At 39.7% G+C, this 23,655-nt stretch overlaps 2 protein-coding genes across 4 annotated transcripts in view; one reads left to right on the top strand and one right to left on the bottom strand.

Moving 5' to 3' along the window:
* The window catches only part of LOC136885897 (zinc finger protein 701), a 36,129-nt gene extending 32,998 nt beyond the window's left edge, over nucleotides 1-3,131 (bottom strand). The window contains exon 1 of one of the 2 annotated variants that reach the window (XM_067158586.2): nucleotides 2,958-3,131. The gene's annotated coding sequence lies outside the window, so the exon portion shown is untranslated. The other variant, XM_067158587.2, reaches the window with a different exon arrangement.
* Nucleotides 1-23,130, top strand: part of LOC136886864 (zinc finger protein OZF) — a 229,277-nt gene extending 206,147 nt beyond the window's left edge. For both annotated transcript variants that reach the window (XM_068230660.1, XM_068230661.1), the window contains 2 exons: nucleotides 9,740-9,812; nucleotides 23,013-23,130. In XM_068230660.1, coding sequence (XP_068086761.1) covers nucleotides 9,740-9,812; nucleotides 23,013-23,046 — 107 coding nt within the window. In that variant the 3' untranslated portion in view covers nucleotides 23,047-23,130. The remainder of the gene's footprint in view (nucleotides 1-9,739; nucleotides 9,813-23,012) is intronic.
* The last annotated feature ends 525 nt before the right edge of the window (nucleotides 23,131-23,655 follow it).

The following is a 23,655-nucleotide window of genomic DNA, read 5'->3' as shown; positions in this document are numbered from 1 at the left end:
TATCTCTGTGGTAAATGGTGCAATCTGCCGGAATCTTTCAGAACATCGACATCATGTGGCTATCTGCTACCACACAACAGTTTGCTGCCATTCCTTGCTCAAGTCTGTGTTATTTTGGCCACTGTCTAGTATTCTTTCACTCGAGTAAGCAGAAGCGAGATATATGTAAATAACATTTTATTATTATTATTTGGAAGAGGAGTGCGACAAGCTTTCTATAGCCGGCACAATTCCTATCCTCGCCGCTATATGGGAGCTTCATTCATTCCATTCCTGACTTGGTCGTATGACTGGAAACAGGCTGTGGATTTTCATTTTCATATTATTTGGAAGTGTGCATTACGAGCTTCTTATTCCGTTATGTTACTTCAAATATTTGAATCTTTTTTTTTTTTTTTTTTTTTTTGTCAAGACCTCGTAACCATAAAAATGAGCTTATGGGGCAAAATGGGGTGGGGCATAATGGGGTAGTATCCCGTTCTGCCCACTTCATATTTGATTAAATTTTATGTATTCTTATGGATTACTTTTTCGGTTCTATGTTTCAAAATAGGACATAAGGGTCCAATAATACTGCCCTGTGGGATCCCCCTTTTGATCATAAAACTATCAGATAATGTTTCACCTACTCTAATTGTCAAGTGATCTGCTTTCTAGAAATATAGGCACATACAGAGGGTTCTAGAAAAATGTAGACACACTTAGATAGTTAATATCTTTGGAACAAAATTACATATCGACGCAATTCTTGCACGGTAGCGTAGCCTATTGTTTTCTCAACACATGATGAAGGTTACGTGAAGGGCACGACAATCTTGGTGTTTTCCAGCTGATGACAGTGCAGCAATGAAGAAGTAAGATTGAGCAATGCAAGGCCGTATTGTAGCAGTACTGGAAGTACGAAAACATAATGGAGGTACAATGGCAATGGCATACTGTGTACGGAACTCAGCCACCAACACGAGCAACAATTTATCGTATTCGGGATAAATTTGAAGCCGGCGGTACTGTTCAGGATGTGCCGACCAAAAACATCAACAAGTCCAGCTTTCAGCACTGCTGTGTTGCAAGATTTTACTAGGTCACCTCAGAAATCTGTGAATCAGGGTGCACATGAAAGTGGGGTAAGCCGATCAACCGTACGACGAATTCTGAAGGCTGCAAAGTGGAAAATGTATATTCCAAGATCGCTGCACGCTATGAAAGAGGATGACCCGGATCAAAGAATGGAATACTGCAAATGGTTTGAAGGCATGCTTCGCGAAGATGAATGGTTTGCAGGGATGGTTATCTGATCTGACAAGGTACCATTCAAAAAATCCTCACGTTTATGTGGACAAACATGTTAATGTACCCCGTGTTAATGTGTGGTGTGGTCTGTCATCACACAGTTTGATTGGCCCATTGTACTGTAACTGGTGAAGTGTATCTTCATATGCTGTAAACATTGATTTTACCTGCCATCCAAGAGGTATTTGGTAATGAAAGATTTCACCTACAACAAGTGGCCTCACTATCACAGAAATGTCAGAGCCTACTTGGATGAAAATCCACCTGGATGGTGGATAGGTCAAAGAGGAGCTGTTGAGTATCCACCACGGTCTCCAGACCTTACACTTCTAACTATGTGGGACCTTGAAAAATGTTTTTATCAACAAAAGCCAGCTACACAGAACGAGCTACGAGAAACAATCGAGGTGTCCTGTGCAGCTATCACACCGGCAACTCTTACAGCCATAGTTCGGTCAGCAGTTCAGCAGCATCAACATTGTTTGGCTGCCAATGGGAACACACAAAATAACCTCCCCCCCGTGCAAGAATTGTAATGGTATGCCATTTTCTTCCATTAATATTAACTATCAAAGAGTGTCTACATTTTTCTGGACCCCTCCGTATTCAGCCACTCTTTTGTCTGGTCCAATAGCCTTCATTTCCGTCTGCAGTGACTCATGATCTATCCTATCAAAAGTGATTGACCTCCTGAATCTGACATATCTGGTATTTCTTGCTGGAATCCCACAAGTTGAACCTCACTGGAATAACCTTTCCTTGCACATAAGAAGATAAACACAATACCAGGTCAGCATTTGGAAGAGGGAACAATAGGAAAGGTGACATGGGCAATTATGAAAACACAAAAGATAATAAACGATAAAACTGAATACAGATGCTATGATACTGGGAACACAGAAGATAAAAAGACTGATTATCTTAATTATATTCAAAACTCTTATTTGAACAGTGCAACTCTTTACAGGCACACCCCCTATGGAGGTGAGCTGCATGTACCATTTCAACCATATAGCAGCTGTCCTGCCATCAAAAAATTTCTGGCCGTATCGGGAATCGAACCCGGGCCTCCGAGGACAGCAGCTAATAATGCTAACCGTCACGCTACACTGGGGATAGATAACACAGGACTGCTGTAGAATTACAGCCTTCATAACTTGTACAACAGGCAGAAACCTATTCCCCTTCTTGTTAAAAATTATCTGTGGTGTGTCCAAGCTCTCAACAGTTAAAAATGCAACTGACAATGGAAAATTCTGCTTAAAATAAAATTAAGTAGGCCCTACACGATGATGATTACTGTTGTTTTAAAGGACCAAATACCGGTACCAGGATCCTCGGCCCCTGATGTATAATAATAATAATAATAATAATAAATCTCGAAGGGTGGGTGGCACTGACCAACAATGATAGTTTGTTGTAACACACACACACACACACACACACACACACCTGAACGAAGTCTAACCTCTCAGGCATTTTTTTTTTAACCGAAGCCATCTAGATTGCCTGCATGTCAGTTTGACTTCCGTTTCACTCTAAACAGATGGCAGAAAAACAGAACTGTCTTCGGCGATCTCATCCTGACCCCAGAAGTGCATTTCTTTTATAACTAAAGAGGATGAGTTTATAACCAAAACCAAACTAAGGAAAATGTTCGTTATTACCGACAATCCTCCATTAAACACACCAATGTCACCAATGTTCAATGCTTTTTTCCTTTAAATTTATTTATGAAGCCAATTTCAGCCAAAGTAGCCAACTTTGCCTCGCTGATGGATCCTTAGCAAGAGAGTTATAGCATAAAAGGCATCGTGGGCGCAGGGCCTCACTCTTTTTGGGATGCTATCTGATAAACACTCCTGTCCTGACCTCTCCTGACTGGTTAGACCAAAGAGAATAAATAGACCAATGCTTTTTTATCAATATCCAGGACGTACGCAAACCAATAAAGAAAAGATGTATGAAGTGTCAGTTGGTACCACATAACCATGCTCCTAAACTTAACAAATCCTATTGCGGTGCGTGTTTGTTTTGTTTTGATGATGTTGGTATAATTGGTTGTCATATTTACATAGCAATCCAGTGGTGCTGCAAATTTTTAATCTGTTTACAGACATGTGTTATAGTAAATATTATGTAAATGTCGTTAGTATGATTATTCAGTAATGAATGCGTGTGGTATTGTTAACCTGAATTACTGCTGTTTGAGTGATGAGATATGGCGTTGTGCATTCAAGAAATATCAAGCATCAGCTATGGATTTGAATAATAATTGCTGCTGTAAGTATTGTTTTACAGTATATTTTAATCACTTATAATCATGCATTATTCTTAAGCCTGGGTCATTTACGATGTTTACTTATATTTATCAACCCTTGTAAAAAAAAAAAAAAAAAAAAAAAAGAGATCTCTGGTAAGCTTAATGGTAAAGGAAAACGGCCTTAGATATAAAGATATTTAGGATCACATATTAACTTATTGCCGAGGATGGTTGTCTAGTTGTACTTCCTCCTCAAACATTAATTACCACCACCACCACCTTATTGCCTCTTAATTGAGGTATGTCGAAGGATTCGGCATACTCTTCCATATGTTGGGTATTCAGTCCGAAGGCTGGTTTGATCCTCAAGAGCTCTGTCATCAGCTGTTATAGATGGCTTAGGCGTCACTGAAGAGGCTTACTAGGGAAATGAGGAGTGAGGTAGTTTCCCGTTGCTTTCCTCACTGAGCCAGAAGTTGTTATTACATATCAGCCTGCCAAGCCCATTGAAATGCATGCACCAACCGACCCTATGAGCGACATTTTCACACCCTTCATTACAGGGGCTGGCCGCGTAAGGAATGGTATTACAAGCATCGCACATACCTCAGTCACTTTCATATTGTCAAAGCCAAGGATGAGGCTGAGACTAGTCAATGAAAGTAACAAATTTAATCTAGCCCATACCAGAAGACACAGTGCACTGTAAACACTACATCTTGCCAGCAAAGGCATTACTCTTCCATAACGTTGCTTTAAATTACGATAAGTTATATAGAGTCTGGGTTAGACTTCATTCAGGTTTGTAAGTAGGCCTAGCAGTACATTTAAATTTCACCATTGGTCGAGATGGGTAGTTTCCAGTGAATAAGTGGCTGCACGGTTTGGGTGACGTAGCTATCACCTTGCATTCGGGAGATAGCGGGTTCCAACCCCTCTGTCGGCAGCCCCGAATATGGTTTTCTGTACCTTAATTAAGGCCATGTTCACTTCCTTCCTACGCCTAGCCCTTTCATATCCCATTGTCAGTGCTACATAAAGCAAATTGTAAAAAAAAAAAAAATCCATTAAATGACAATGGCACCCACTGGTCAAGAGTTTTGCTGTAGTATCTATAATACAGTATATAAGAAATTAAGTGTGTATAGGTCAGTGACTTGCTGCTGTGATTGAGTTGCAGGTCCTTGTCATCGACTTTGCTTCACTTTCCAGTGTTATTTCTGTAGAGCCTTTGTAGGTGGAGTGGGCAAAATATATCAAAATTACTTAACAATACCTGAAGAAGCATAGAGGAGAGATCCTTCCTGAATGGTTGCTATGGATCCACCAACCCACCCTTAAAAGTATTCTTAAAATGGAGGCACTATAAATCTCAGATTTGCAACCATTTTCAGTGTTGCCATTGAGCCAGCTGTCACGACGACTAATTTTCTATTGCTTCTGATAGAGCCTGCATCGTTTGTGCCCACAAGGCTGCCTGAAACCTTGTTGAAAATAGGAAACATTTTTTTGCTAGGGGCTTTACGTCGCACCGACACAGATAGTTCTTATGGCGAGGATGGGATAGGAAAGGCCTAGGAGTTGGAAGGAAGCAGCCGTGGCCTTAATTAAGGTACAGCCCCAGTATTTGCCTGGTGTGAAAATGGGAAATCACAGAAGACCATCTTCAGGGCTGCCGACAGTGGGATTCGAACCCACTATCTTCCAGATGCAAGCTCACAGCTGCGCGCCTCTAACTGCACAGCCAACTCGTCCGGTAATAAGAGAACTGTGCAGTTTCAAATTGTCATGGCATGTGCCCATAGCATTACTCTTTGTAACTTCATCAATATTTTGGTCACATTTTAGTGAGACTTCATGGGACACTAAGTTAGTCTCTCTTTTGTCTGCTTTTCAACCTTAGACCCTCTGTGCTAACCCCCAATCCAGTGGTCTTGCCACTAGCTAAACTTAAGTTCTTAAGTTGGCAGCCTTGTTTAGTGCGGTGTGACCATCCGAGCCTTGCCATGTTGGTGGTCTGTAACTTGCCTTCCCTCTTCCAGTACTTATCCAGCCAGGTTTCTACTTATACTACACTTATCCCACATCTAGACTGAAGATCTGTGTTAATATCTGCCCTCTTGATGAAGCTGAGAAGCAGAAACGAGCTCGGAGGCTGAGAAGAGATGGATGCAGAGAACTGGGATTGATGATGAGAGAAGCTGTCTATTTGAAGATATAGAGATGGTCCTTGTCTTTTTGTGTTTCCATGTTTGTCCTCTTCTCTTATTTCTGTTGTTCCCTCTTCCCACACTGCTCCTCAACCCCCCCCCCCCCCCCCCCGTCCTTGTGTGTTGGGGTGGTAGAATTAACACCATGGTATCCCCTGCTTGTCGTAAAAGGTGATGAAGAGGGGCGTTAGGGGCTCTGAACTTGGGGAGCTTGGGTTGGCGACCCTGAGGCCATTAGCTGAGTCTTGCCATTGTTTCCACTTACTTGTGTCAGGCTCCTCACTTTCATCTATCATCTCCGACCACCCTTGGGCAACACTTGTTCTTTTCCGACCCCGTCTGTATTACAGCACTCGAGGCCTAGGAGGTCTTTTATTTTCATTCCCTTCGTGGCTCTTCTCTTTCTTTAGCCGATATCTTCATTTTTCAATGTGTGTCTCTTCCATTTTTCTGTTTGTTTAGTGTTATATAGAAGATGGTCACACTACTCTTCGAAATAATAATAATAATAATAAAACGTTATTTACATATATCTCACTTCTGCTTACTCGAGTGAAAGAATACTAGACAGTGGCCAAAATAACACAGACTCGAGCAAGGAATGGCAGCAAACTGTTGTGTGGTAGCAGATAGCCACATGATGTCGATGTTCTGAAAGATTCCGGCAGATTGCACCATTTACACCAAAGATAAGGGTTGTATCCCATTCACATTTTGCCTCACTTTCCCCTATGTATGATATAGTAAATAAGTTACAGAGTTGTGAGCAACTGCAAAGAGACCATGACAGGACTGTGTGAAGGACAGCAGACAATTGTATGATGGTAGTGAATGGGATAAAAAGTCAGGTTGTAAGTTTCACCAAGGAAAAAGGTCCTCTCGATTGTAATTGCTGTGGTGATGGTGAAAGTACCGCATGGGGACCATTCTAATATTAAGTGTTAATATAAGGAAAGATCTTTCTTTTTTTTTCTTTTCTTTATAAGTTGCTTTACATTGCACCGATAGAGAGAGGTCTTATAGTAACGATGGGGTAGGAAAGGGCTTGGAGTGGTAAGGAAGTGGCCTTAATATAAGTACAGCCCTAGCATTTGCCTGGTATGAAAATGGGTAACCACAGTGGAATTCAAACTCACTATCTACCAAACGCAAGCTCATAGCTGTGTGACACTAACTGCACAGGAAATATCTTCATTGAGGTAATCACATCAGCGAGGTAGTAAATAAAGTGTACAGATCTCTTCATGTGATTATGAGGGTATTTAAGGATTGTAGTAAGGATGTAAAGGAGAGGGCGTGTGAGTGTCTGGCAAGACCCCAGTCGTAATACAGTTTCAGTTTATAGGATCCTCACCAGGATTGCTTGATTCAAGGACTGAAAATGATTGAAAGGAAAGCAGCACAATGTGTTCTAGGTGATTTCTGACAAAACAGTAGTGTTACATAAATGCTGGACTAGGAAGATTTGGGAGTGAGGAAATGAGCCGCTCGACTAAGTGGGAAGTTCCAAGCTGTCGGTGGAGATATGGTGCAGAGTTACGTTAGTAGATGAATAAGCCAAGCGTAGCTCTTAAAAGTAGGAAAGATCATAATATGAAAACGTTGAAATTCAAGAGTACAAATTGGTGCAAATAGGAAGAAGATTTAGGGACTGGAATGTTTTATCGGGGGAAATGTTTGATAAATTTCGAAGTTCTTTGAAACTGTAAGAAAACGTTAGGTAAACACTGTCCTAAATGCAGATCAATAATTATTAAAAGACTGTACATTTATACAGATTTATTACTCACCATTTATTTAAGATACTGTTAGAAATAACCTCCCACTGCAGTAAAACATGCCTCACATCATTAAAAAAAAATTATTTACCAGGCTTTCTGTAATTCCACTTAGGTAATAGACTGTATTTCACGTGTTATTTCGACCTACAGTTCTTCTATAGTGTGGAGATTATTTCGGTAAACTTAATGGTTTCCCAAAGATGATAATCACAGGAAGTTAGGTTGGCTGATCAAAGGGACCATAAAAATGTACTAATTATCCGGTACCAAGCTCGATAGCTGCAGTCGCTTAAGTGCGGCCAGTATCCAGTAATCGGGAGATAGTGGGTTTGAACCCCACTGTCGGCAGCCCTGAAGATGGTTTTCCGTGGTTTCCCATTTTCACACCAGGCAAATACTGGGGCTGTACCTTAATTGAGGCCACAGCCGCTTCCTTCCCATTTCTAGGCCTTTCCCATCCCATCATCGCAATAAGACTCATCTGCATTGACTATTTTCACCATTTTGGTCCGTATTGACTTATATACAAATTTCTATAAAAATAATTCTTCGCCTTGTCAATACTTTATACACTTTATTCTATTTAATTACCGTACATGTACATGTTTCGAGAGCCTCTGCTCTCTTCCTCAGCGGTGCCAAATACTAATTATCTTAGGACTATAATAGAATAAAGTGTATAAAGTATTGACAAGGCGGAAAATTATTTTTATAGAAAAGACTCATCTGTGCTGGTGCGACATAAAGCAAATAGCAAAAAAAATTATCCGGTCATCGAAAACTGGATGTAAAATTTCTATAGAATTAAGACAGACTGTGGCAACATCCTGTTGAAAATATAATCCATTTTTGCATGTGTCGGTTCAATAAGAAATTGATGAAAATTGTTCCCACGTACACATCTGAATTTATGCGGTCATTGAAAAATATAGGCCCAATTATCTGCTGCGTGCTTACTGCAAACCTTACCCCTATTTTAATTAAATACTATGCCACTTTCTGTACAGTATATGGTTTCTCAGTATTCCAGAATTGCACATTTTTGGAGTTTACATTTCCAGGAAAATGGAACCATGCCTTGTCGTACATAAACATTAGCTGGAGATCCAAAGTTTCTTTGTGAGAACCGAATGAGTTGGCCGTGCAGTTAGAGTCACTACTGTGAGCTTGAATTCGGAAGACAGTTGGCAGCCCTGAAGATGGTTTTCCGTGGTTTCCTATTTTCACAACAGGCAAATGTTGGGGCTGTAACTTAATTAAGGTTACAGCCGCTACCTTCCCAAATCCAGCCCTTTCCCCATCCTTCCATCACTAAAAACCTTTGATGTGTTATTGCGACATTAAACAAAAACAATTATAAAAACTGAAGGAAGGTCCACCTATTCAATACAAATTTGTGTTAATTTCTTTGTAATTGTGAATGTTTGTCAAGGCAAATCGTAATGAAATTCATATCCTACGAGTTCCTTTACAAGCCTACATCCTGGAGTATTTTTCCAGTTTTCCATTTGTTTCTTTTGTACCCATTTTCCTACAGGTTCTGGGCCTACAAAATGTGTTTCTGCTCCTTTCCTGGCCTGTTTATCTATCTTTTAATTTCCTTCGATACCTGCATGCCCTGGTACCCATATTATTTTAACAATGTTGTAGTTTGAGAACGCCAGGAGAAGTGAATGGCAATACCAGACAATTCTGGATATTATCCGGACACCCTCTAGTGCCTTCATGGCTGCTTGACTGTCCGTAAAAATGAAAATGTTCTTATTCCTATAGTTCATTTTCAAATTTTCTTCAAGACATGTGATAAGTGTCATCATAGTCCTCAAACTATGTAGTGCCATCTTTTTATCCACCTAGGACATATTATTGCATAATCTTGATCATATTCCATGTCACTGTGATTTTATCTTACAGTTAACTATTCCAGTGGTGTATGAGCTGTCATCTTGGAAGGCTATTATCTTAATTTCCTATTTTACCGGCCAACCTTTCTCCAGTAAAATGTTCAATTGAAATTATGTTGTTGGTGAATACAAATGTAACTGTTATCTCGATTATGTTAGCTTTAAATCTAGTTGAAATCTTGTAGTAGCATTGGTGAAAGTAGAAAGTAGTACATCTGAAATATAGTGTTAAACACCCTTAGATTAATTTTTTAATCATATCTCATAGGCGTAAAACTTTTGTGGTTTTAGGTCTGCCAGTCTTCTCTCATTTGTCAACAGAATGGACGTGGAACCTTCAGGTGGATCAAGTTTTAAAATTATGGTGAGTACTTGTTCATTGTATTTCATTAAATTGACTGTTAATGAATAGCCTGTAATTCTTGTAACAGTGTTGAGGAAAATACTGTTTCCATATAGAGAGGGCTTGCTTGGTCAAGAATTTTGAGGAGCTATTGTGCCACAAATATAGCTTGAAGGCAGATAATCTGTAGAAAACTGGCACATGAACAGGATGGGTTATCACTCGCTGGCAAGTATGATTGCCTTCTTCAAAACTAAGTTTTTATGGGTTCTTGGATGGCTGTAGAGGCCAAATTTGGAGATTCTACTGCATTGATGGCATATTTGGTCTGGCAGGGACTGGCTGTGTAGTGTAATTGTTCTTCAGAGGTTCATGTTGTTTCCTAGCATTGTGCTTGTCAGTTTCTATTTTCCAACGTTGTTGCTCAAAGCACTGAGTTCCTTCCAGGACATTATGTTGCCATACTCGACGATCAAGTACAGTAGCTTCCCAGTTGTCGCTTTTAATTCAACATTTCTTCATGTAGGTCTTTAGTGTATTCTTATACCACTTCTGTGATACTCCATGTCGTCTTTGACCATTTTTTAGCTAGGAATACAGAATTCCTTTTGGCAGACAGAATTCAGGCATATGCCCTGTCCAATGGAGTTGGTGCTTGATGATTGTGGCTTCAATATTGGTGGAGTTTGTTTCTTTTAGAACACTAATGTTGGTGCACCAATTTTGCCATTTCACTCTTAGGATCCTTCTCAAGCAGCACTGGTGATATTTTTCCAGGCATTGTATGTGCCTTTTGTAGGGAGCCCAGGCTCATTAGCATAAGGTCATCGTCACTGAACCTTCCCTGATAGTAGGGATGCAAAAAATGTTCTCCCAGAACAGGAGTGTTTATCGTAGAGACTTGAGAGATTTGATAGAAGGGGGAGTATGCATACTGGTGAAAGAAGTCTTTGTAAGCTATGAAAAAATTAAGGGTATGAAACAAAATTGTGGCGTAAGGCTCATCTCTAAAATTAACAGGCAACTTGATACTTTTGAGGTTTACAGACCTGGCCAGGGGCGATGCTGATGCAGAATTATTTGATAAAATAATCAGCTGTGTAGGCAACAACACAGAAAGGTACATGAATGGTGTGGATGATCTCAATTTACTAAATGTTAACCGGGAAGGTAGTGCGAATGACGGAAAGCATGACCAACAAATCTGCAAAAGACAGAAAGAAGAAATATTTAGTCAGCAGTATGTAAGTGATGGTGGTGGTAATTTTTGTTTTAAAAGGAAGTACAACTAGGTAATCATCCTCTCTGAACAAATAAAATGCAAAAGAAATGTAAAATAAAACAAAATTATTTATTCAACAAAGCAATTTTGAAACAAAGTACAAAATCAAACAAAAAAGTATTGTTTTAAGCCGAAAAGTTCACTAACAAATCGAAAGGGAACGTGAATTCCCTGAGCAACAGAACACTTGAAATTTACATACCCTTGATTAATCCACTGTCACACATAAAGCGGATGACGAGATCAGCAGTAGTTGCGTCATCAGCTATTATGCGTTCAAGTGTCTCCTTGCATCAGCGCACTCTGTGAGGATGTGAGCCACCACAAGAACACACTGCGGGGTCTTCCCTCTTTAGGGGATAAGAGTTCATAGATCGTCCATGACCTATCCTCAGCCTACATAATACTATGGCCTCTCTCCGTAAAGGCCGGAAAGAGGACCACTACACAGTAGTTGTCTTCTTAATTGATCTCAGCTTGTTGGGAGTTCAGATAGCTAGCCACTCCAATTCCCAGGACACCAAGATGGTTCGACGTACATGAGAACAAATATCTTTAGCAGGTACATTCATAGGTTTTGGATGTGAAAGTACCGCTTCCTTTGCAGCTTCATCAGCAAGTTCATTTTGCGCAATCCCAACATGGCTTGGAAGCCAAGCGAAAGTGATTCTGGTGCCATCATCACTTAACCTGGCTAGAAGGTCATGAATCTGCTACACCTGTGGGTGTTGTGAGAAACAGGTTTCAGTAGACTGCATCGATGACGAAAGAGCAATCAACATTTTCTATCTGTGTTGGTGCATGTAAAGCCACTAACAAAAGATAGGGTAGATCACTGGAGACTATTGTCGAAGATGAGGATTATTGGACTAGACAAAATAATGATTGATAGAAAACAAACCTTAAAGAATTAGAGTATAATACTCTGCACACAAAAAAGCAAATATCGCCACCCTATTCTCTGTCCTTTTTTTTTTGGTTTATCACTGCTGCCAACTTGACTAGGTACATATTGAAATCACGAGGCATAACTATTAACAAATTAACCTGATTGTAAGTATCACTAATGGAGGTTCCCTGACCCAAGTAAGTGATCAATCAAGATATTCATAATTAAATCAGTTATCAAGATCAGCGATGAATTAAGGAGATAAACACTCCCTCTCATCCTCATTCAATTTAATGTTACATACACTATGTGATCAAGAGTATCTGGACATCTGGCTGAACATGACGTACAAGTTCATGGCGCCCTCCATCGGTAATGCTGGAAATCAGTATAGTGTTGGCCCGCCCTTAGCCTTGATGACAGCTTCTACTCTTGCAGGTATACGTTCAACAGGTGATGGAAGTTTGCTTGGAAAATGGCAGCCCATTCTTCACGGAGCACTGCACTGAGGAGAGGTAGCAATGTCGGTTGGTGAGGCCTGGCACGAAGTCGGCATTCCAAAACATCCCAAAGGTGTTCTATAGGATTCAAGTCGGGACTCTGTGTAGGCCAGTCCATTACAGGGATGTTATTGTCGTGTAACCACTCCGCCACAGGCCGTGCATTATGAACAGGTGCTCAATCGTGTTGAAAAATGCAATTGCCATCCCTGAAGTGCTCTTCAACAGTGGAAAGCAAGAAGGTGCTTAAAATATCAATGTAGGCCTGTGCTGTGATAGTGCAAGCCCCCTCCATGAAAAGCACAACCACACCGTAACACCACTGCCTCCGAATTTTACTGTTGGCAGATGACGTTCACTGGGCATTTTCTATATCCACACCCTGCCATCGGATTGCCACACTGTGTACCGTGATTCGTCACTCCACACAGCATTTTTCCACTGTTCAATCGTCCAATGTTTACGCTCCTTACACCAAGCGAGGCGTCGTTTGGCATTGACCTGCGTGATGTTTGGCTTATGGGCAGCCACTTGTCCATGAAATCCAAGTTTTCTCACCTCCCGCCGAACTGTCATAGTACTTGTAGTGGATCCTGATGCAGTTTGGTATTCCAGTGTGATGGTCTGGATAGATGCCTGCCTATTACACTTGACGACCCTTTTCAACTGTCGGCGGTCTCTGTCAGTCAGCAGACGAGGTCGGCCTGTACGCTTTCATGCTGTATGTGTCCGTTCACTTTTCCACTTCACTACCACATCAAAAACAGTGGACCTAGGGATGTTTAGGAGTGTGGAAATCTCGCGTACAGACTTCTGACACAAGTGACACCCAATCACCTGACCACGTTCGAAGTCCGTGAGTTCCGCGGAGCACCACATACTACTCTCTCACAATGTCTAATGACTACTGAAGTCGCTGTTATGGAGTACCTGGCAGTAGGTGGCAGCACAATGCACCTAAGATGAAAAATGTATGTTTTTGGGGGTGTCTGGATTCTTTTGATCACATAGTGTATTTCTTTCTTTATTTTGATGTACGCATTACTAATCCTACAGGAAAAAAGAAAATGTGCTTTACTTATACCCGCAAAAGTAACACTAGTAATTTTCTTAATGCAGCTGTTGAAGAATATATCTCACAAGTCACAAAAAAGTCATGACTACATAGTGCCAACAGTAACTGTAAGACATCGTATCGGGAAGTAGGGCCTCTAAACTGTATGGTTAGTGACACTGAATCGAACCCTACAGTTAGAAAATAACTATAAATCACAACGTTCAGTATTAACATGGAAGAAAGAGTGAGGTTTATAAGCTTATATGGGACGGACTTTACTTGAAGTACCGTAGTATCTTATCCTGTAATGATAAAGAGTGGGGGATTTTTCAAGATATTGTTATTGGGCTTTTATGTTATCTGAGATATATATATATACATACACACACCTAGTCTAGTAATAAATACTCTCACAAGCTTTTGGCTTGAACTGTAGAACCAGTTTTCTAGGTAACAAGCGGCCCTTGTGCTAAAGATTAGTTCAGACCCAAATTTGTGGGGTTTTGTTTTGTTTGTTTTTGTTTTCCCTACTAGATTAACTTTACACAGACACACTGAACGTTTTTGGTGAAGGCAGGGTGGGAAAGCGCTAGTACTGGGAAGGTAGCGGCCGTGGTCTTTGCCTGGAGTAAAAATGGGAAACCAAGGAAAATTATCTTCAGGGCTACCGACAGTAGGATTCAAACCTACCATCTCCCGAATGCAAGCTCACTGCTGCACAGCCAACTTGCTCAATACCAGTGAGTGTTCAACAGTGAAAGAGTGGAGCTTAGAGTGGTGTGAATATGAGAACAGGCTGGGTGTAATTTCATTACACAAGGTTGGAAGATTGGAGAAAATGAATCATCATCCTGCTATTTAAAAAGGGAACAGACGGAAATATGGAAACTCTAGGGGCATAATGTTGTTGTCATGCACCCTGAAGCTGTTGAAAAACATCATGGAAATGAAGATAGTGGAACCTTTGCTTGATGAAGAACAATGTGGATTCAAGAAAGATCAAAGTACTATGGATCTCATTCTTGCCATAAGAATGCTTAGAGAAAACTTCTGGGAACTTGGAAAGAATCTTGTGATTACATTTTTGGACATTGAAAAGGCTTGTGACTGTGTCCTTTGGAACAAGATCTGGGAATGCATGGGATGACCTCAAGGTCCCGAAGTACTTGACTGACAGAATGAAGATGCAATACCAGAACTGCTACAGCTGTGTTCAGACAGACAATGGAAGATCAGAATTGTTTGTGACAAAGCGAGGTGTCCAACAAGGAAGTGCCCTATCACCACTCTTGCTCATAGTGGTAATGGACAAGATCATAAGGTCTATCAAGAAAATGGACAGCAGACTAAATGCTCTGGTATTTGCTGATGTGCTGTTATGGGTGAAAGAGAATCTGAAGTACAGAAATGTTCAATGAATTTGAGATGAAGCTTAGCAAATCAAAGACTGGAGAAACGACCATCCTTTGAAAACCGTAAAAGTAGTTAGTGGGACGTAAAGCAAATAACAATTATTATATAAATGACCATCAGCAGGAAGAAGCAAAACTAGAATCAGTTTCTCACTTCAAGTACCTTGGAAGCACAACCTCCAGAGACAACACTGTCAAGCAGGACGCAGAAAGCATCAAACTTCTACAATCAAGTCAGAAATCTACTCTGGGATTGCAGAATACCACAGAAAGAAACCTGTACCACACCTACTTCGTACTGATTCACACATATGGTTTAGAGGCATGTACTCTACTAAACAATGACTACAGCAGAATTCAGGCAACAGAAATGAGATTCATTAGAACTGTGAATCAAACTACTTGAAAGGACAAAATCAGGAATGAAGTAGACAGAGAGGTAGCTGACGTTGAGGTCCCCTATTACTAGTGAAATAAAGAAGCGTAGACTTCAGCAGAATGGGCACATTATAAGTATGAAGAACAAGAGACATGCCACAAAATACTTCAAAAAGATCTGCAGAGGTCGACGCCATGAACAAATATCATTTAAATTTAAAAAATAAAAAATAAGTCTCTCTTCGGTGGATAACCAAAAACCTTTAAGTACAGAGAGGACCCTTTATCAGGTATACAGTGGACGCCGTTTATTATGATCACTCTGGTACGCAGTTAATTTTATAACATTAACCGGCTGATAACCGTAGCCGAAAAATAAAAATTGATAGGTAGCCTAATGTATTTATTCATAAGCTACATGCACTAAAATGAAACAGATACCGATACACAGCACTGCAATACAGTTAACTGTTTTCAGCTATGTTAAAATAGTCTCTAATCGTTGTTTGCTTCTCTCAAAAGTCAATTAATATCTAGCGCCTGTCTCATTTCAGCATTCGTTGGTGTTCGGGAAGTTTCAGCAACACCGTCATCATCAGCATCGCTATCTTTTGCTCCTTATTCTTCACCTCTCATATCTAATTCTGCGGAATTAACTGCCTCACATGTCGTCTTTGTTTCGTATCAGTAATGATGCCCTCATCAATGTTCATCCGTTCCTGAAATTCATCTTCTGTTAAGCCTGTTGGACAAAGTTCAACATCCTTGTCTACTTCTGTTAACTCTCTTAAAAATCCCCCATACCGGGAACAGTTCCTTATTGTATGTGCTGTGACATTAGCCCATGACGTGACTAGAAGATGCAGGGCATCGAGAAGGCTGGTTGTTTTGGCAAGGGCACTGGTACTAGTTTTATGTGAGTCCTCTATGTTTTCTAAGCTTCTTGTGCGCATTTCATGGCGATAATAAGCTTTCATGGTGCAAATGATCCCTTGATCGCATGGTTGAATTAATGAAGTCGTATTCGCCGATAAGAAAACCACATTGACGTTCTTGAGCTCACAATTCACAATGTGTGTTGCACAGTTGTCAGCCAGCAAGACTATTTTACAGCTCAGCCTATTATCCCACTTTGGTAGCCATTCTTTGAAAATCAGGGCAGTCATCCATGCATTAGAGTTGGAATTATAGTCCACTGGAAACTTATTGATGCCTTTAAAGCAACGTGGGTTCTTACTTTTCCCAGTCACTGACAGTCTTTTGTTTTCACCAGACATACTCGCACAACATAAAACTCTTACTCGTTCCTTGGAGGTTTTACAGCCTTTAGCACTTTCATATTTGAAGAAGTAAGTGTGTTCAGGCAAGGCGCGATAATACTCGCATACTTGAGAACGAAATCTTTGAAAACAAATATGATAACATAAACCGAATTCATGATCACAATAAACGGAAGATTTTCAATGTTTTAGTATTTGTTCGTACGGGACTTCATAAAAGTGATTATATAATACGGTTGATAACATTATCCGTGATTACAATAAATGGCATCCACTGTATTTTGTGCCAGTGATTATATATGCCTTTGAAACCTGTAGGCAATAGCAGGCTTCAAGCTGTAGAAATGAAGTTCCTGAGGTCAATGCTACAGAAAACAAGGAGATATAAGATCCGGAATGAAGAGCTCCGTCATTATACACAAGTAATGCGAAAATGTAAGAACGTCAAGACTCAAATGGTATGGTCAAATAAAAGGGATGAATCAAATAAGAATAGCAAGAAAATGGCTAGGAAAGGAACTGGAAGACAAAAGACCTAGAGGCAGACCAAGGAAAAGCAGGACCTGGAAGGAAGAGGAGTGGAATGGCACCAAGTTGAGAAGTAAGAAATGTACCTGGATAGAAGAAAATGGAGAGCACTCTTTTACCGCACCCCGGTGACTGGAGACGGTTAAAGGATGATGATGATGATGATGATGATGACGACGACGAATAAGACCCCAGTTTTGCCAGGATGGGATTTGAAAGGCTGCGGCAGTATCTTGCACGTCAGTGTCGTGCTTGCATTGAAGTTTGTGGCTGTCGTTTCGTTGTGAGGTGCAAAATTATACATTAACTCGGGTTTGTCAATGATATGGCACTGCACAGTAATAACTGTAAGTAGATGTCAGTATGAAAGTTATGCTGAAAGTTTTTAGCAGCGCGTAAACCGTAATTCTGAGGACAATGGGATTATTTTCATTTGAAAGAGCAAAGTTTTTCGACCTTGGAACATTCGCGTGCAACCCCTTGTAGTGGTAGTTCCTCCGCAAGGAGGGAAGAAATCACAGGCAGTGCTGAATCAGACACGGTGCGAGATGGATCTGTCACGCCGCGATTTTCGAGCAATGAATTTTTATGATGATACAAAAAGAAATAAAGTGCCGAAGAATGCCATTCTTCTTTGCTGCACGTTTTTGGTGAGGCTTCCCCTTCTAGAGTCACAGTTGGAAATTGGTTTCGCAAATTTTCAAGGGGTCAGCAGTCAATTGAAGATGAACCTCGTCCTGGTCACCCAGCAACAGCTGTGACTCAAAAAAACATTGATGCTGTGAGGAAAATGATCAGAGCAGATCCACATCTTACATTTTGTGACATTGAAGGGACCTTAAATATTGGGTAAAGAGCAGCGCAGACCATCGTTCACGATTATTTAGGCCTTACCAAGAGATGTGCCCGTTGGGTGCCACGTTTCCCTGACAGAAAGCCAAAAGGAGGAGAGAGTGGACTGGTGTCATTTCAAGCTAGAAAAATTCAATGGAGGGCAGTCCGAAGACACCTAAAATATCGTCACAGGTGATGAAACATGGGTCTACCAATATGACCCTGAAACGAAGAGACAGTCTTCTGTGTGGTGCTTTCCAGGAGGAACCACCCACAAAAGTTCGACGAAGTCGGAGCTCCGGAAAGAAGATGGTGGCAACTTTTTTTTTTTTTTTACGAAAATAGGGCATCTCACCTCTGTGACCTTGGACACGTCGTACAGTCAATGCTGAATGGTATGTGAATGACTGTCTTCTTCCCAAAGTCCTCGCCACTTCGAGGTTACAGCACCCAAAGTCTGCTGCATCACGACAATGCATGTGCACACATGGCTGCCAGAACAATGGACTTTTTGGAACGGGAAAAAGTGCGAGTGTTATCTCATCACCCCTATTCACCTGACCTGGCCCCATGTGACTTCTTTCTCTTCCCTAAGTCCAAGGAAAAAATACGTGGACAGCGGTTTTCGATAGATGAAGAGGCCATTGCAGCGTACAAGAGTGCATCAAGTGACATCCCGAAAGAAGCTTGGACTGAAACATTTCTAAGTGGTTTCAGAGAATGGAAAAATGTATACGTGCTAATGGAGAGTATTTTGAAACGTTGTAATTGTTGTTTCGCAAATAAATTTTTTTTTTTCACACTCTGCTAAAAACTTTCGGCATAGCCCTCGTAAGATAACTGTAATTAATGTGAAAACTAAATGTCACTAATCTGGAAAATAATAATAAACATGTTTTAGTTCGCTTCTCAGACCCAAGGTTCCCTATTTCAAAATGTTTAGTAGAGCATGTTTTATTTCCTATTTAATTTTTGCATGCGTTCATTGAAAAAAATCTTGTATGTATATTGAGTGTGGTAGGCATGTGGGTACATGGTTAAGACCCTTTTACTGTTTGGGTAGAACGCGTATATCGGTGAGAGTATTTAACTTACGATTGTGTTTAATGTCTCAGTTGACAGATAAAAGAGGAGGCTACCTTTTGTAAAAAAAAAAAAAAGAAAGAAAATCTGAAGCATAGTTTTTATGAAATAGCGCTTCAAAGTAAGGCGCAATTTGTGCTAAATATGTGACGTCACTCTGTTATAAGATGGCACTGTGTTGACTCGCGCGCTCAGTTGGAGGTTAGCTGAAACTGTGAAAACAATTTAATAAGTAAGTATAGGAAACCCTAAAACCCTGCGGCCGTTACAGTAATGACAACCTACAACCAATTTTTTTATGTCCCAGGTTAATTTTTGTGTTTTAGCTGGCTTGTTTGTTCTTATTTGGTTGTTTGTCGTTACTTTATTATGCTTTATGCTTATTTCTTTTAGTGATGTTTTTGTAACATAATTTCTGTCATTGCAAATTATATTTTAAGGCCAATTTTTGTTACAATGAATTGAAGTTCTGATATCTGTGTTGTCAGTTGCTAGTAATGCCAAGTCATCGGCAAAACCAAAATAATTTGTTTTGATTTTTCTGGGTCGTTTCTTAAATCATTACCATTTGTAGAGCATAGTTGAACAGTAGTGGTCCAGCAACCTGGCGTAATTTTTTTGATCTCAAATGGTTTTGATAATTCACCCCTATACTTCACCTTTGATTTGGTGTTTGTGAGGGTCAATTTAATCATATTTATCAATTTGGGATGTAGTCCAACGAGTTCTAGAATTTTTAGTAGACTGGGTGAAATTCTTTTTGAAGTCCATAAATGTTATCACCATATCTCTGTTTATTTTCATGATATAATCGATTATTAGGTTGAGACTCATGATCTGGTCAGGACAGCTCCTCCAGGCTCTGAAATCTCTTTGGTATTCTCTTAGTTCCTTCTCAAGTTGTGACGTGACTCTGTTAAGGATGATTCTTGCAAGGATTTTGTATATGTGTAGGAGTGAGATTCCCCTGCAGTTGTTAGAGTCTGTTTTGTCAGCTTTACGTGTGTAATGGGTGGATGATGGGTGTTGTCCACTGTTCTGGTAATTTATTTTTAATCCATATGTTGAGAGGACTGCCCAGTATCTCCTGAATGCAAGCTCTCAGCTGTGCACCCCTGACCGCACGGCCAAGTCGCTCACTAAAAACGAAAAAAGCTATTAATTGCTGAACTTGCTCCCTAGTTATTTGGACTCTTAAGGTAGAAAAATCAAAATGTAACTTTGGATATCTTTCCACGCAGTGGGTCACAAAGCTAGCAATGGAAATTTTATAGCAGAGCCGAACAAAACTGCGTTTTTATGTTTTGACTTCTTGCGCTACCTATGGGTCTTCTTAACAAACTAAGTTACACAGCATTTTGAGTCTTCACCATTTGATGTCATGAAAACTTTATACTGTTTGTAAGAAAAATTAGTGAAAGCTGTAATTGAGTCTTTCTCAAAATATAGTTTTCTGTATAGCAAGTCAGTAATTACGGTAATATCTTCTGAAGTATGCACCTAGAAGTATGGACTTTCTTAAAAAGTGCTCTCAGTATCTTATGCCAAATTTAGAACTACAAAAGTCTCAAAAAATGAGAAACCCGACTTTAGGTCCCTTTCCATGCAATGGGTCACATTTGAATGTTAAAAATGTAGTAGCCTAACTATTTAAGTTGTCATGCAAGTCAATGATTAGAAAGTTGTCCGTACTTGTCAGAAATGGTTAGTAATTTTGTATGTAGCAGTAGTGTCAACTCTTGGAACTGCTGAACAGATGTTGTTGTTATTATTGTTATTATTATAAATGGCACCAATAATCTGGAGGAGGGGTAGCGTGCCTCCCTGTTACCCGGAAACCCCGGGTTCAGTTCCCAGACAGGTCAGGGATTTTTACCTGGAACTGAGTGCTTGTTTGAGGTCCACTCAGCCTACGTGATTACACCAGTCTAGAAAGCCTAGAATGTTTTTTTTATTATAATTTGCTTTACATCACACCGACACAGATAGGTCTTTGACGGGATAGGAAAGGCCTAGGAGTGGGAAGGAAGCGGCCGTGGCATTAATTAAGGTACAGCCCCAGCATTTGCCTGTGTGAAAATGGGAAACCATCTTCAGAGCTGCCAACATTGGTGTTCGAACCCCAAAGCCAAGAATAACAGCCAGAGGATTAGACTTGCTGACCACATGACACCTTTTAATCTGCAGTCCTTTGGGCTGATTACCAGTCACTTTGTTGGCCATGGCCCTTTGGGCTTGTTGCGCCATGTGGTTTCGTACCAATAATCTGAACCTTAAGTTAATGAGCTGAAGAACTTGCCAATCTTGGTTCAGTTTTAAAGAAATTATTATAAAATCTTTAAATTTAAAAATACATATGAAACTTAGAGCCTTCGTGGCTCAGGCAGCAGCATACCAGCCTCTCACCGTTGGCTTTAGTCGTTCAAATCCCAGCCACTACATATGTAATTTGTGCTGGACAAAGCAGAGCCAGGACAGGCTTTTATTCCATCGGCACACTCCAATTTCATTTCATCTGTCAGTCATTAATTGTCCCAGTGGAGTGCTACTGGCTCCGGCAACCGGCACAATTCTTATCCTCGCCGCTAGATAGGGGCTTCATCCCATTCCTGACCCAGTCAAATGACTGGAAACAGGCTGAGGATTTTCAGTACTTATGAAACCAGTTACTAGTCTTTGGACCTCCTAGCAAGCTTGGCTGAATAGTGCAGTCATTTGGTATTTAAGAGCAGAAGAGAGCTCTAAGGAGAAGACAAGTGTCTTGTGACTGATAATAGTTACAGGGATGATAAACACATGCCCTTTCATTATATTGTGCCAGAAAAATAACAGTACCATTGTAAACTGTAGTAAAATTAGGGTGATTAGTAAATATTTTGCAAAATTATTTCTTCACTTGTAGGTAATTGTGTGCATCATACACACTTCCAGTTGTTGGCAGTACTGCTGCATTTAATGTTTAATAACAGCAATGTTGCCCCTGCAGAAACCCCTGTGTGAAATGTTTCAGCGGAAATAATAAAACTCTTCCGGCCAAATGTCTTAAGACTCGATATTGTGCTAGTCGCTTCAAAGAATTCTCTGACAGTGTTCTCTACAGAAATGTTCGTTAGCTGGGTGGCAGGAATGAGTAGTCGGGTGGGAATTACCACATAAAAAAAGAATATGATTTAATTTCAATTTATTCCCCTCAGGACATTAACAATATCAGACAAGTAAACATTAAGTGCAAATTTCACCTATTTTAATGTTGTTATCACAAACAAGACACAACAGAGTATTTTGAACTTCTAGTGTTCTGCTCATTCATAATCATGTAACACTGGGGCTTACCACTTGGTTGCTGAGTGACATATGGTTTTGCGACACCACAAGAAATAGAGTGCTCGCTCGCACGTACTACGTGATAGTCAAGCTAGACATTTAAACTCCAATGTAATTGATGGGATTATGCTGACAATTATTGAAATGATAAATTTTCATTAAATCTTACAGTATTTATATTTTAATTTGGAACACCCAATGACTAAAATATGTATTAATATTACGTAACTAATACATATCTAGGTTATGTTAGCTGGGCTTTCTGACCATTGAAAAGGTCCTAGGGAGAACACTGACATCACACAGTGGTTTTAGCAGGTGATTCAATGATATGTAGCAAGTATTGTTATTGCACAAGCGGGGAGTAAATATGTACTGTTCAGAGCAATACCATCATAAGTAGCATTTTTGAAATGTTACATTAAAGTAAATTTAAAAGTTTGTTTACGACCTAAATCACGGCAGGGACTTGCATCTGTAAGTCTCCATGGTGATCTCTGGCATAAACAAACTTAAACTTATTTTAATGTAACATTTGAAAAATATTAGTTATGATAGTATTGTTATGAGCAGTCAAAATGCTCTCTTCTTGTGCAATAGTATGTATGTACCTGGTAATATTAATTTTTCTGTATTTTCTTTTTCTTTGAACAGGACAGTTAGTGATTCAAGAAAGTTTCAACGCTGAACCTGGACACTTGAAATGAGGTGTTGGACTTAGTATATATTTTTAAACTGTTTTTCTGCTCAAATTGCTGATATTTGACTTAAACTTCAATTCAATATTGATTTTCAACAAGATTTTTTTTTAAGTTCTCAAAAAATTAAGTCCAAACTTCCAAAATTTGCTATAAAGTATTTTAATTTAATTATGAAAAAAAACACCTAAGTCCAAACTTTAGTAATTTTCATTTATTCAGAATGGACAGTGAAATGTAAATAAAATTTGTATGCTTTTTTGAAAGGAAAATATAAGGGACATAATAAGTCATCTGTTATTTTCATCATTTATTATATCATTTCCTAAATTTTACAATGCAGCTGATAAAAGATACAAATTCCCTTGATTTTAGTATACTTTCATTAAGTATTCACATTGCATTTTGTGCAAATTTCCAGAGATAAAACAAATTTTACTTCAAGTGTGAGAAAATTGGCAGTTAACTGGAACAGAACAGGAATATTACCAACAAACAAATACCCTGTTTGCAACACCTTACAATTTGAAGAAACTTTCCCACAAACATAATATAAAACATACCACACAATTTGTATGAAAACTACAACATTAGTTAAA

Source organism: Anabrus simplex, chromosome X (assembly GCF_040414725.1).
Source record: "Anabrus simplex isolate iqAnaSimp1 chromosome X, ASM4041472v1, whole genome shotgun sequence".
Classification (NCBI taxonomy): domain Eukaryota; kingdom Metazoa; phylum Arthropoda; class Insecta; order Orthoptera; family Tettigoniidae; genus Anabrus; species Anabrus simplex.
Note: the sequence above shows the minus strand (reverse complement) of the source record. Positions and strands in the feature narration are given on the sequence as shown.